Below are 13,833 nucleotides of genomic sequence, written 5' to 3'. Positions count from 1 at the left end.
CTGTTCTTTAATACATCAAGGTGTCAGATCTCTTAACTTTGTTATTGTCCCCAGTGTTTATGTTACCCAACAAAAAGTCAGAACAAACTGGTCTTCTGCATGTGATTTGCTGTTATCAGTTAATAATAATCCCAAACTCAGAGACTTAATACAAAAATTTAATATTGTTTATGAATCTATGAGTTAGTTGGTTGGTCTTACTGGTTCTAGATAGTTAGGCATCCATCACTCATGTGTATGTGGCCATTTGGTAACACTGTTGATTTTGGTTGGAGGGTTGGCTAGTGGTAGGATGATCTGGGATTGCTTCACTTGGACCACTGAGCTCTCCTCCATATGGCATTAGTTCCTCTAGCAGGCTAGTCCAAGTTTATTCCAATAGTGGTGATGGCAGAGTTCCAAGATAGGGAAGATGGAGTGGAAGTACACAAAGTCTCTTGAGCCTAGGCTTGGAATTAACAAAAGTCATTTCTGTTGCATTCTGTTGGCCAGTGCAAGTCACAAGTCCAGCCCATGTAAGAATGAGAGACTACAAGGTACAAGGCAAAAGAGCATGGATCCAAGGAATCGAATACTTGGGGCTATCAATCCTTCAGTTTACCATGTTTGTTTATGTCGATTTCTTACCCATGGTAATTCCTCATACACTCCCTTCTATTTCTGCTCAGAATTCTGACTATCAGTAGAACAAATTAGTCATATCATTCACTTGTGGCAATTACTTCATGTGGTAAAGACTATTATTATTAGTTCCAATTTTAGGATGGAGAAACTGAGTCATAGAGAGATTAAGTCACTTGCTTATTTACATTTACTCTTCCAGGGACAGAGAAAGAATATGTGATACAGCATAAATTATAGTACTTAGATGTACCTGGGAAAATATTATCATGGCTTATGGATCTTAAAGTATGTTCTTACTTAATGAAACAAATATGTTAAAACTTTCTTTTAATAGATCAAAACTGTTGACTAAGATCCATGATGGGGAGGTCAGGTCCCAAAACTATCAAGTAAGTGATTGACTCCTCCTGCCCAACCTGCCCCAGTTCTTCTTGTGTGAATGAACAGCAAGGTCTAGAGTGCATACATGTTGTTTTGTGTTGTAGATTGCCATCACCATCACTGAGGCCCGCCAGCTGGTGGGTGAGAACATTGATCCAGTTGTGATCATTGAAGTGGGGGAAGAGAAGAAACAAAGCACAGTGAAGGAAGGAACCAACAGTCCATTTTACAATGAAGTAAGTCATGGAGGTGACCAACATCTTCTCCACCACGCTCCTTCTGCTGTCATCTGTAGCAGTGGTAGCTAAATAGAAAAGCTGTGTCCCTCCTCACTGCTTCCCACCACTCATCTAAGCCCTGGCAAGCTCTCTGAGCTTCCTTACAAACAACCCTCTGGAGTCTCAACAAAAAGATGATGAAAAGGTGTGGGGAGGAATTCCTGCTGATTTTAAATTCATTGCCCTATTTTCAATATACCCTTTTTTCTTATTTCTCATATGCTCACCATGCATTATAAGCTGTGGTTTTATTTTAAATAAATGTATTGGGTACAGTTATAAAGAAGATAAACATCTTTTTCATGAAAGAGACACTAGAAATTTATTTATTAATTTTGAAATAGGCACATTGCAATGGAAAGTAAAGCAGATGTATTTTTCTAAGGAGTGCAAAAATTGTGATGATCAAAGAGAGGAAAATAGAAGTCTCTAAATTTTATACACACTAAATTCTTTTTTAAATAAAAAATTACATAGTAAAAAATGGTAAAGGATACAAAGAGTATAAAATGATATATGATGAAAAACATATGTCCCTCTGATCTTTGATCCCTAAGCCGGCATCCCTCCCAACCCATTCTCACCAAACATTTGTGTATCCTTCCAGAGACATCCTACACTATACAATGTGCAAACAAATACTGTAACCAAATGGTAGCAGTCTATCCACACTGTCTTGGACCTTGATCTTTTCATAAAACAATGTATCTTAGAGATTAGTCTCTATCAATACATATAGTTCAAACTCATTTTCCCCTCATTGGTTTAGTTTCCCATTGCATTGATACACCATACTTTACTAAACCAGTCAATTCTCCCATTGATAGATATTAATTTTTTTCAGCTTTGGGCTACTACTTACAATAATATTAATATGGCATAACTGGGGCAAAGAATATGTGTATTAAAATTTTTGATATCACTAAATTGCCCTTCAAAGAGGTAACAACTTACACTCCAACTAATAGTGTACAAGAATGCTTATTTCCCTATAGGCACTTAGACACTGTGAATTATCAAAAAATGCAGCAAACTCTTAATTATTTCCCTAATGGGAATAATAATTGAAAAGGGAGTCCATAGGAAATGAAATCAACAGAAAATAACCAAATCCCATTTAAGCTGTTACCTCCCTGCTTCGTTATCCATCACTCCTGTCTTTGAGGTTCTTACTGTGAGATTTTTCCTTCCCATCCTACCCTCATCTCCATAACAAATTTTAGCATGGGTGTGATGTGAAAAAATATGTATGAAAATGTTTTAAAACTGCAACGGACGAATGGCTAAGGAAGATGTGGTCCATATACACTATGGAGTATTATGCCTCCATCAGAAAGGATGAATACCCAACTTTTGTAGCAACATGGACGGGACTGGAAGAGATTATGCTGAGTGAAATAAGTCAAGCAGAGAGAGTCAATTATCATATGGTTTCACTTATTTGTGGAGCATAACAAATAGCATGGAGGACAAGGGGAGTTAGAGAGAAGGGAGTTGAGGGAAATTGGAAGGGGAGGTGAACCATGAGAGACTATGGACTCTGAAAAAACAATCTGAAGGGTTTGAAGAGGTGGGGGGGTGGGAAGTTGGGGGAACCATGTTGCAGGTATTAGAGAGGGCACAGATTGCATGGAGCACTGGGTGTGGTACAAAAACAATGAATACTGTTATGCTGAAAATAAATTTAAAAAAATGATTAAAAAAAAATAAAACCGGGGCACCTGGGTGGCTCAGTGGTTAAGCCTCTGCCTTCAGCTCAGGTCATGATCTCAGGGTCCTGGGATCAAGTCCCACGTCAGGGACTCTGCTCTGCGGGGAGCCTGCTTCCTCCTCTCTCTCTCTCTCTCTCTGCTTGCCTCTCTGCCACTTGTGACCTCTCTCTGTCCAATAAATAAAATAATGAAAAAAAAAAAACTGCAAAGCTCTACAGATTTGTTAAATGATATAATTAGTATTTTCTTTATGCATACAAGTCTTGGATCTAAATGACACAAAACTAGACCTGTGTATCATCAGTCAGCACTCAAGTAAAAACATAGAAGTTGAACTGAAAACTTTTATTATAGCTTTTGACTCTAATTTTCAAGCCCAAGGCCCACCAGATGTTGAAGGAACCTGTTAATAGGGGCTGGGGAATATTTTCCAGCCAGAAAAATGTGTGTGGCTCAAAGGTCTAGGGAACCTCTGTGAGGTAATTGAGTTTGAAATGTGAAACTCAGCAGAAAACAATAAACACTGGAACTAATTTATTGGTCCAAGGAACTCACAGCATTTCATCTATCAGAACAAGGTATTTCATGTGTTTTCCATATAAAAGAAATTCTGAACAACTCTTTAGAAGTTTGAACATATATATGAAAAACTTCCTGAAATGTCATGGTATTTTCCCATTTTCTTAAACAGAAGACATTGAATGTAACGTGGCCTGTCCTTAATCTCCAGGGACTGCCATTTTGAAGTTTTTTTGTTATGATGTATGATGGTATCTTTCGATTTCTACATTTTGGTTTTTCTGCATTGCCCTTTAAAAACAAGCTGTGAGCAGTTAGTTCTCCCTTTTCTGTTGCTGTCCTGTTCATCTCTAAGGTCCTTTCATTATTGTTCCACCTGGAAGCTCAAAACAAGCATTCTACAAAGCAACTTCCTGGTCCTGCCTCCCCCACCCCTAGCAGTCCCCAAAAGACAACCCACAGCAAAACACCACTCCATTGTTCTGTATCTTAGGAGAATATAGCCTCACATTTGGGAGTTACTGGGTAAAGTTCAAATGGTGAAACATCCAGTACTTGAAGCCCTCATGTGATGACTTCTGGAGAAGTAGAGCCATGCTCTCAGGCTCAGCAGTAACCAGCTGTCTGAATCTAGGCATATCTTTTAAATCCTTTGGTCTTCAGTCTCTTATCTGTAGACTATAGAGACGGGCCTAGAGAGTTTCTTCAACTCTAATTTCAATCACTTTCTTAAAATTAGAAGCCCTCCTTGTCCATAATTTCTTCTCATTCTCTTTCTGGTCATTCTTGAGAATGGCCACAAAGATGTTTGAAACTGAAACATGCTGAGAAAATGAGATTTTAACTAGATTCACCCCAAATTAAAACCATGCTGAGATATGATTTTCACCCATCATTATTTATAGGTCAAAAAATCAAGAGAATTGATAGTATCAAGGGTTGTCAGGGGTATGGAGAAATGGCTTTTTTGTATCCTGCCAATGAGAATGTAAAATGGCTTGGCCCCTTTGGAAAGAAATTTCATATTATCTACTAGATATTTACATGCCCACAAGCCATGACCTGGTAATTGCACATTTTATGTCTGTTTTAAAGGAAAATTCATGTATATCCTGTGCAAAAATGAAGATGACAGCATTTTTTTTCCATTTGAAAAAAAAACTGAAAGGAACATAGGTGACCCTAAATAAGGAATGACCCATTGGTTGATGATGCATCCATGCCACTGAGGACCATGCAGCATTTGGTTAAAATGATAGAAATCTATGACTAGTCCAAGAATAAAGTTCTTAGATGCAAGCCTGGAATTTATGGTCAGAATGAACTTTCTGTTTTTTAGTACTTCGTCTTTGATTTCATTGGACCCCAACTGCATCTTTTTGACAAGATCATCAAAATCTCAGTAAGTATATCATTGGTGATGAAATGGTGGTGGTGGTGGGGGGGGTGGGAGAAATTCTAGGTATTAGGAACTCTCTAGAACAGCTCAGCCTGCTTAGAGGTGAATAGGTCTCGGAGGGTGAGTGTGAGATGATGAGTTCAACACCAACAGGTAGAACATGAAATAACTAGTGTGGAAGAATTTGGGAAGGAAAATCTCCTCAAGGAAGCCTGTGCTTCCTGAAAACAAGTTATAAGCCACTCTCAAGCCACCATGAATTGAATTGTAGAGTTTACTAATGTGGGAGTTTGCAGCATATGCTTCAAATGCCATCTTGACAGATTGCCATTTTGAGTTGATTTATTTCTTTTTATGATATGAGTTGTTAGTATTTCTCTCTTGGGATGATATTCACACTAATGATAATTAATCACACTGCTAACCCCCTCCTCGTTGGTAATGAATAGAGAAGTAGGAAAAGGCATCAGGAAGGAACCAAATATATCAGTAATGCTGATCAGAAATGTGATTTGGAGCAAGTGGTTTCCATTTGGCCTCTTCATAGCTGCCTCTGAGTGTAGACCTTAGGACATGCTCATGGGGGGTTGTGTCTGCTGCATAGACCCTTTCTCAGCTCCACGGGTGAATTCCTGTCTCCACAGATCATGTCTGAATAGTAGAGACAGAGAAGCTTCTTGGTCTAGCCAGACAACTTATCCAGGTGGCCCACCACATAGAGGACAGGAATGGGATGGGAGAGTGCCCATGCGAAAGTACTAGACCAAAAGAGAGAGAATGGGGGCCAGAAAGGATTGATGCCAACCTCACATCACTCAGTTAAGGGACAGACAGATCAGTGGGTGACAGACTGCATTTATCTCACCAGTCTGGGAAATCACTGCTTCTCCCATGAAGAGGTTAGCATGGCTCTGCATGCCTGAGTGAGGCCAAGTGAGTGGTGGAAGGGTAAGTGCTCTCCTCCTAATGGTTCTGAAAGGACGGACTCCATACTTTATGTGCCAATGCAAGACATCTGGAGAATGAGGAAATGTTTTCCTCAGCAGTGACACCAACTCTAATTAGAATTTTGAAGACAACAAAACTTGTCTTGGAGACTTCCTTCCTTGTCCTTACCATCCACCTATCTCTAGAATATATATCACATTATATTTATTATATTATACTTATTATATATTTTACATTATATATGTACATAATAATATAGATATAACATATTATATATAGGCCCTGCATTAAGTCAGGTAATAGTGGAATTGTTATGTTCTCTTGATCAGGGGCACTTGAAGAATGTGACACTTGAAGAATGAAAAGTTATCAAGAATCAAAATTCTTAAAAAAGATAAGAGCCTTTATTTATTTATCTAAAATTTCTTAGAGAGAGGGAGAGCACAAGTAGGGAGGGGCAGGGAGAGAGGGAGAGAATCTTAAGTAGACTACACACTCTGGAGCCCATTGTGGAGTTTGATCTCACAACCCTGAGATCATGACCTGAGCTGAAACCAAGATTCAGATGCTTGACCGAGGGAGCCACCCAGGTGCCCCAAGCCAGACATTCTTAATTTGAATTTCAGGCCTGATGACAAGTGGTGCAGAAGATATTTCGGGCCCCAGGGCATTGCCTAAAAATTTGTTACATTGTATAGCTCTGGCAACCACCTGTTTGGGAGATCAGCAGTGTAGCTGGGTCCTGAGGAACTGTCTAGATTTCAGACAAACAATTAATAGCTAGATGTTTATACCATAGCATAGACAAGGGTCATGACTCTGTGTGGGACAGTGGATTTTCAGACCGAGGACCAAAGCTGGTATTGCTTTTTTCCTTTCCCTAATTTGGAAGAAGAGAATACTTTGGGCTCCCCAAATGACTCTTAGGGACAGAGATCAAAGATTTTAAAGGGAAAACTCCCTTTAGAGTGGAGTGTTTAATACAATCCTGGTAGTCCTAGAGCTAGAAGTCAATGGGCCCCAAATAAATTGAACATGAGAGAAGAAGGGGGCGGATGCAGTAAGCGATGCTATTGGGATAGCCAGGCTGTAGCAGACCATGGTGGTGCCAAAGACCATCTTTCCTTGCCAGCGACCCCAGGCATGCAGGGCCCCCAGCACTCTGTGTGTGGAATTCCTTGAAGTCCCTAGAATCCCATGTGTGCCCACAACAGGGTACCTGGCACTCAGACTGGTGGATGGATTATTTGAGGAGGTCTCCTGTGTTATTTAAAGACCCATGTGGGATCTTATGTCCCATTGTGCCCATAGGGACCCAGACACCTTTGACCTGAGAAGAGAGCATGAGTCAGGCTTATGTTCTTGCTGGGGCCTTTGGGAAGCCACGGTAGCAACTGCAATCGTGGGGAGGTTTGGAGTGAGCTTTGTATGTGTGGCCTTAAATAACTCCTCCCCTTGAGCCAAGCTGTCCTTACTTGCCCTCAGTTCTCTTAACTCCCTTGCAAAGTTTGGGCAAGGTAGTAAATGTAGAAAGGGAGACTGGAAGATCTTCATTTCTTCATTTCCTGAAGTCAGTTGAATTTATTTTTGTTAGTTGCCTCCACCAAAAGGAGCTGTTTAGAAACCCCAAAAGTCTTCCATTCACCCATCATTCAATCAGTTAATCATTCATTAATTCATTGAATGTTTACTGAACACCTATTATGAACAAGGCCATGCATGGGGTGGGTAGAAGAAAGCAGGAAACTGTTTTTGATTCAAGGAACTCACAGAATGTCATAGAAGGAAGCCCAGAGACCCTCTAGTGTAACACAGCTGGTACGGGAACCCCTGTCACCACCTCTATGACATGGGGTTTTTGGCGTACTGCTTGGTTAAATCCAGTGATGGATAGTCACTATCTCTAGAAAAGCCCACTCATTGCTGGGAAGTTCTGTTATAAAACCTGTCCTTGTAGTGAGATGTGTCTCTCTTACTGTGACTTGGGATCCACATGGGGAACCTACTCCCTCTTGTACACAGTGGTATTTCCAAGATTGGAAAATACTTCAGTTACAATCACTCCTCCTTCACAGTTAAAGGTTGAACTACTCCTGCTCCTTCAGCAGTCTCTCATCAGTGTGCCTTCTGAATCCGGTGCCAGCTCTGCGGCTTTCTTTTAGAACTTCATCTTGATAGCCCTGCATTAAATTGTGTTGCTGTCACCAGCCCGGCCCTCCGCTGCTGACTTCTGATCAGATAAAATATTGAGGATGACCCTTCCTTTGTTCTGACTATTGTACATGTCCCAAACTTCTCAGAGCACTATGTGGCGGGTTCTCTGAGTAAGTTGTGAGCAGAGTATGGTGGAAGTTTAGGAGAGAAAAGAGACTTTCAGCTGTGGTGGATAAGGGAAGGCTGCCTGGAGGAGGCAACATTTTTTCTAGGCAGTGAAAGATGGGTAGAGTTTCAGTAGACAGAGATGGGTGTTAAAAGATAGGCTGTACCAGAGCTCACTTTGGTTTAAAAAGATACTTTTCAGAGAGTGAGATTTGTTAGGTATCCTTCAATAGCTGAAAACCTGCTAGGAGGGAGAGGTCCAGGTGAGATGCTCTGGATGCCCTTTTCACTTGATGACCAAATGTCATTGTGCTCCAGAGAAGAGTGAAGGCCAGACGAGCGTCAAGGTCTAGAATCCTCACTGAGGTGTCATGAACCCATTTCACAGATTGATCTTCAAAGAGAAATCTGTTGCAGCTGGACTCACTGCTCCATCTCTCCTTAGGTCTTTCACCACAAGCTGATAGGCAGCATACTGATCGGCTCCTTCAAAGTAGACCTGGGGACTGTGTACAACCAGCCTGGTAAGGAAGCATTGCTTCCCAATCTCTCCCTTACTTGCCTCCTAGTTTGCCACACCTGATGGTCAACTCATTCGTGTGCCCATCCGCTGACCCACTCACTCAATTACACAACTGGAACAACCCTGGCCCTTTCCCGCAACATTTACAATCTAATGACAACATTCTCTTTCATGTTTTCCTCTCCCAACAAACTCTGTCTATAATTCAGAGCTGTGATGATGTACGACACAGGCAGCAAAGGTGGCGTAGGAATTACACATGTGGACTCCGGAGCCAGATAGCTTGGCTTCAAATTCCACCCTGCTCTTTCCTGGTTGTGCAACTTTGGGCAAATGACTTGACAACTCAGCTTCTTCATCAGAGAAAATGAAGATAAAGTTGTACCTCCTTTCCAGGGTTGTTGGAAGATTAAGTTGATATATAAAGTGCTTCATAAAGAACCTAGCTCAGAGAAATGGCTGTGGCATGCCATATAAGGTTTTGCTGTATAATTCTTATTATCTCTGATTTATAGGAAAGTGAAACTCAGAGAAGGCGGGTAATTTGTCCAAGGTCAGGAGCTGATAAGTAAGAAGGCCGTCAACAGATCTAGATCTTTCAAAGCAATTCCAACTCGCACGAGTCCAGGGGGCCAGCCTCTGGGTATACCAGAGTGCAGTGGGTGGGGCTAATAAGGCCTGCTGCAGACTGTGGGGAACAGGAACACTTACAACCCACATGAAAGGCACAGTGGCCCCTCAGCTCCCTTACCACCTGCTAACACATGGAACTGTGCATTCTGTATTGGAAGACCTAACAGCTTTTTTTAAAAGATAAGCCAGAGGTCTAGATTTTCTAAGAGCTTTTAAAGTTTGGACTGACAGTGTCCACCAAACAAAAAGACGCATGAGCCCCATTTACAGCCTGTGAAAGAATATGTGAATTCTCTACTCCATTAATGTTCTCCTAGCCTATCCAAGCTAAGAACCTGTCTAGGCAATTGGCACTGGGTGGAAGGCTTTCCAAATACCTGTGGCAGGTTGGAGAAGACAGACAAGAGGGTGGGAACAAAAAGAAATGGGGGAGGAGAGGAGGCAGCGTGAGGCTGGGAATACTGGAAAGAGCCGCCACCTGGGGTGTTGGACAGGACTGGCTGCACCAGCGGAGTCCGGCTGTGCAGAGGATCTGAGCTGTCAGGACGCTTTTACAGGTCATCAGTTCTGTGACAAGTGGGCCCTACTCACAGACCCTGGTGACATCAGGACTGGCACGAAGGGATACCTGAAGTGTGACATCAGCGTGACTGGGAAAGGCGACGTCTTGAAGACCAACCCCAAAACTCCTGATGCTGAGGAGCAAATAGAAAAGTGAGACAAGGCTCATCCAGGGTCATGCAAGAGAAATGATATGACGCAGGTTCCATCTCTCCTTCCTCCCTCTCCCTCCCTTTCCTTGTGGGCACATGAGAACTGCCAAATTCATGGCTTGTCTACCTGGAATTCTGCTCCATCAGAGGCACCAAGATGCGATTTATCCAAGGTGTCACTAGCCTTTGGGAGGTCAGCTTCTAGGACAAGGACAGCCTGTCTCCCTATAATAACCCAAAATAGATAAGCTGTTCCTCAGCTTATCCTATTCATCTGAATTTGGCTGATTTTTCTTTGAAGGAATTATCATTTCAACCAGCGGTTTGTGAAATGGGAAGACTTAATGTCATTTTTCAAAGTGCAGAGTGGGACATGGTGTTTATTCTATAATTCAAAGACTCGAAGGAATTAGCATTCATTCTGTTCATACCCTCTGCTGCCATTTACACCACAAAGAAAACTCATTTTAGCGTTGAATCCCGATCTTTTCAGTTTTTTCTCCTACATCAGGGTCCCTCTTTCTGTCTCTAAATGGCTTCTACCTTTTTTCTCTTCTTCTAAGTGAGAGTTTTTGTTTGTTTGTTTTGTTTTTTTTTGTTTTTTGTTCTCCCTCAAGGAACCTTTTGATCCCTCAAGGGTTTCCATCAGAGAGACCCTGGGCCAGATTCTATGTGAGACTGTACAAAGCAGAGGGGTTGCCCAAAATGAACTCCAGCATCATGGCAAACGTCACAAAAGCATTTGTGGGTGACAACAAGGACCTCGTGGACCCCTTCGTGAAGGTGTCCTTTGCTGGGCAGGTGGTAAGGAATGTCGTCATCACCAACAGCAAACCAGGGCCAAAACTCTGCTCTTTACCTAGGACATTTCTATTCAAATGAAATAAATTAAAATAAAAATTAGGAAGTGCCTTAAGAGAGAAAGCTTGTCACAAAATGTGTTGAGTCACATGGCAGGACAGTGGGTGTGGTGGTGACCCACTCACTGTCCATTTAAGGTCATGGAGAGGGGCTATGGGGTATTGCCGATTTAGGACCCAGGCAGATAGACCTCCTTCCTTACCTCTGGCTAATTCTCTGAGCTGTTACTTAGTCCCCAGGCTCCATAACATCGCTACCTGCCTCCCAATCTGCTCCCCAGTCTCCGCAGGTAGTCCTTGTCCTGCATAAACCTAGACATCTCTGTTCCCTGTTGTTCCCTGCTCAAGAGCCATTGAAAGTACCAGGGCCTGGGCACATGGTCACAGCTTAAACCTGGTTGGCTGGACTTTGAAGCTTTGGCTGACACACATGTTGTCTCTGCCCTCACAGTATTTGCTATTCAAACTCCTCCTCTTGGCAGGGTGAACATTGTAGTATTTTTTACTTGGATCCTGTAAGTCATATAGGACATCATTTCCATTTTCTGACAAGGAAACTGAGGTCCAGAAGGGGGAAGTGATTTGCATGAGGTTCTAATTTTATAAGATACAAACTCAGGGTCTAACTATATCTGCTTCATTCCTGGAGAGGCATGGAGTAATTCATTTTCAAAATGGGCAGGTTGGCCTTTTCCCAGCCCCCTGTGATTATGAGAACTTCCTGAGGGCAGGACCCATCAATTATTCTCTTTGTCCCTGAAGCCTGGCATGGTGTCTGGTGCAGAGTAGGATGTTAGTACACAGTATTCCTCCCTTATCTGTGGTTGTGCTTGGCATGGTTTCAGTTACTCATGGCCTACCATGGCCTGAAATTATTAAATGGGAAATTCCAGAAATAAACAATTGATGGGTTTTAAATTGCACACCATTCCAAATGGCAGGATGAAATCTTGCGTTATCCTGTTCCATCCTACCCAGATGTGAATCATCCCTCTATCCAGCAAGTCAGCCCTGACTACAGTTAGTCACTTAGCCACCTGGGTTATCGGGTACACTATGGCGCTATGGCAGTATCTGTGTTCAAATCACCCTTATTTTACTTAATAATGTCCCCTAGACATAGGAGGAGTGGTCCTGGCAATTCAGATACACCAAAGAGAAACAGTATTTCCTTTAAGTGAAAAGGTAAAAGTTCTCAGTAAGAAAGGGAAAGAAATTGTACACTGAGATTGCTAAGATCTATGGTAATATTTATTACAGTATTGTTTTAACTTTTCTGTATTATTGGTGGTAATCTCTTACTGTGCCTTATTCATAAATATACTTTATCATAGGTATGTATGTATAGGAAAAAAACATAGTATATATAAGGTTCAGCACTATCCACAGGTTCAGGTATCCACTAGGATCTTGGGATGTATTCCCTGTGGATAAAGGGGAGGGGCTACTGTAATGTTCCTGGGTGCAACAGATTTCCATGGGTGTTGGGTGGAAGCAGGTTCATTATTTCTGGCAACTTACTTTATATTTCCTGACTTGAAGAGTTTTCTTCAGTCAATTCAGAGGGCCTCTTTCCTTTCTTTTGATGGCTTACACCTTGCTGGCTTTGTTTTTAGGGGCGAACCACAGTGCAGAAGAACTGTGCTGATCCTGTGTGGCACGAACAGGTAGTCTTCAAGGAAATGTTTCCTCCTTTGTGTCGGAGGGTGAAAATCCAGGTGTGGGATGAAGGCAGCATGAATGATGTAGCTCTGGCCACCCATTTCATTGACCTGAAGAAAATCTCCAATGAACAGGATGGAGACAAAGGTAAAACCTCATGTGTCTGACTTGGAAATGGGGTCACAAAACGATTGATTGGAAGCCCTCCTTTTCATAACAAAAGGAGTGGAGCAGGCAGTGCATTAGGCATTTCCATGTTCTGTATGGTTTGTGCTTTGGGTTGGTTCAGGGCAGTAGCTGAAGGCTGGCTGTGGGAGCCAAAATGCTTGGTCCTAGTCCCAGGAGTTCCATGAGCATCACAGTGTGTCCTTGAGGTAGCCACTCACCATCTCTGGGCCTTAGGTTTCATAAATAAAAAATGAAGAGTTTAGGTTACATCAGACATTGATAGACTGTGGTCCATGGGCTACAACCAGCTGGCCAAATACTGTCTATGGCTCACAAGCTAAGAATGGTTTTTACACATTTAAATAGTCCAGAAGATGTTGTGCCCCCAACTCACTGTTAGAAGCACATGACTGTTGCAGGAAGGTGCTGCTGGCTGCACACTCAGAGAGCCAGGGAGGAAATGAGGAGTCCCAGCGAATCCACCAGTCAGGGGAGAGAGCTTTACTCTTTCTTTACCTGCAAAACTGAACTTAGCAGGTGATAACTTTCTAAATATCCCAACAAACCCCTGCCTCCTTAAAAATCCCAAGGCAATCTTTCTCTGCACCACAAATCAGTGTTAATTGGTGAATATATTTATGCATATATATGTGTATGTGTGTACATATAATGTATATACCAAAGGGTTCGCTGAAGCAGAGGATAAGATTTACGTATTTTTATGCCTCTCACAGTGTGACACCACAAAAAGACCTCCATAAATACCTACTGTTTAAGTCTTCCTATCGTGGAAGGGTTTGCCACAGGATTGGTTTACGCAGAACTCACGCCACCTTCGGAAAATCCCAACCTGATGTAAACATGTTTTACTCCAGCTTTTCAGGAACATCTTGATTGTATTCAAAGAAATGTATAAAATATTTTTGAAAATTAGACATCAGGAGCCATAAAATCTTTTTATCCCCATTTAACCCGGTATCTCTCCTTCTTAAAATTGACTCTCCTTTGGGGCAGAATCTCTCTCTTGCTGCCTGACCCCTCTCCATGCCTCCTCAGCCTGTTATTTGTTCTTGCTGCATAAGGTAAATCTGCTT

At 42.1% G+C, this 13,833-nt stretch overlaps 1 protein-coding gene across 1 annotated transcript in view; it reads left to right on the top strand.

Moving 5' to 3' along the window:
• FER1L6 (fer-1 like family member 6) overlaps positions 1–13,833 on the top strand; it is a 123,372-nt gene that overhangs the window by 16,153 nt on the left and 93,386 nt on the right. The window contains exons 4-10 of the mRNA XM_032873449.1: positions 959–1,013; positions 1,110–1,241; positions 4,854–4,916; positions 8,626–8,704; positions 9,894–10,050; positions 10,667–10,853; positions 12,526–12,718. Of these exons, the coding sequence (XP_032729340.1) occupies positions 959–1,013; positions 1,110–1,241; positions 4,854–4,916; positions 8,626–8,704; positions 9,894–10,050; positions 10,667–10,853; positions 12,526–12,718 (866 nt within the window). The remainder of the gene's footprint in view (positions 1–958; positions 1,014–1,109; positions 1,242–4,853; positions 4,917–8,625; positions 8,705–9,893; positions 10,051–10,666; positions 10,854–12,525; positions 12,719–13,833) is intronic.

Source organism: Lontra canadensis, unplaced genomic scaffold (genome assembly GCF_010015895.1).
Source record: "Lontra canadensis isolate GAN:19392208 unplaced genomic scaffold, GSC_riverotter_1.0 scaffold49, whole genome shotgun sequence".
NCBI lineage: Eukaryota > Metazoa > Chordata > Mammalia > Carnivora > Mustelidae > Lontra > Lontra canadensis.
This window is presented reverse-complemented; position numbering and strand designations above follow the sequence as displayed.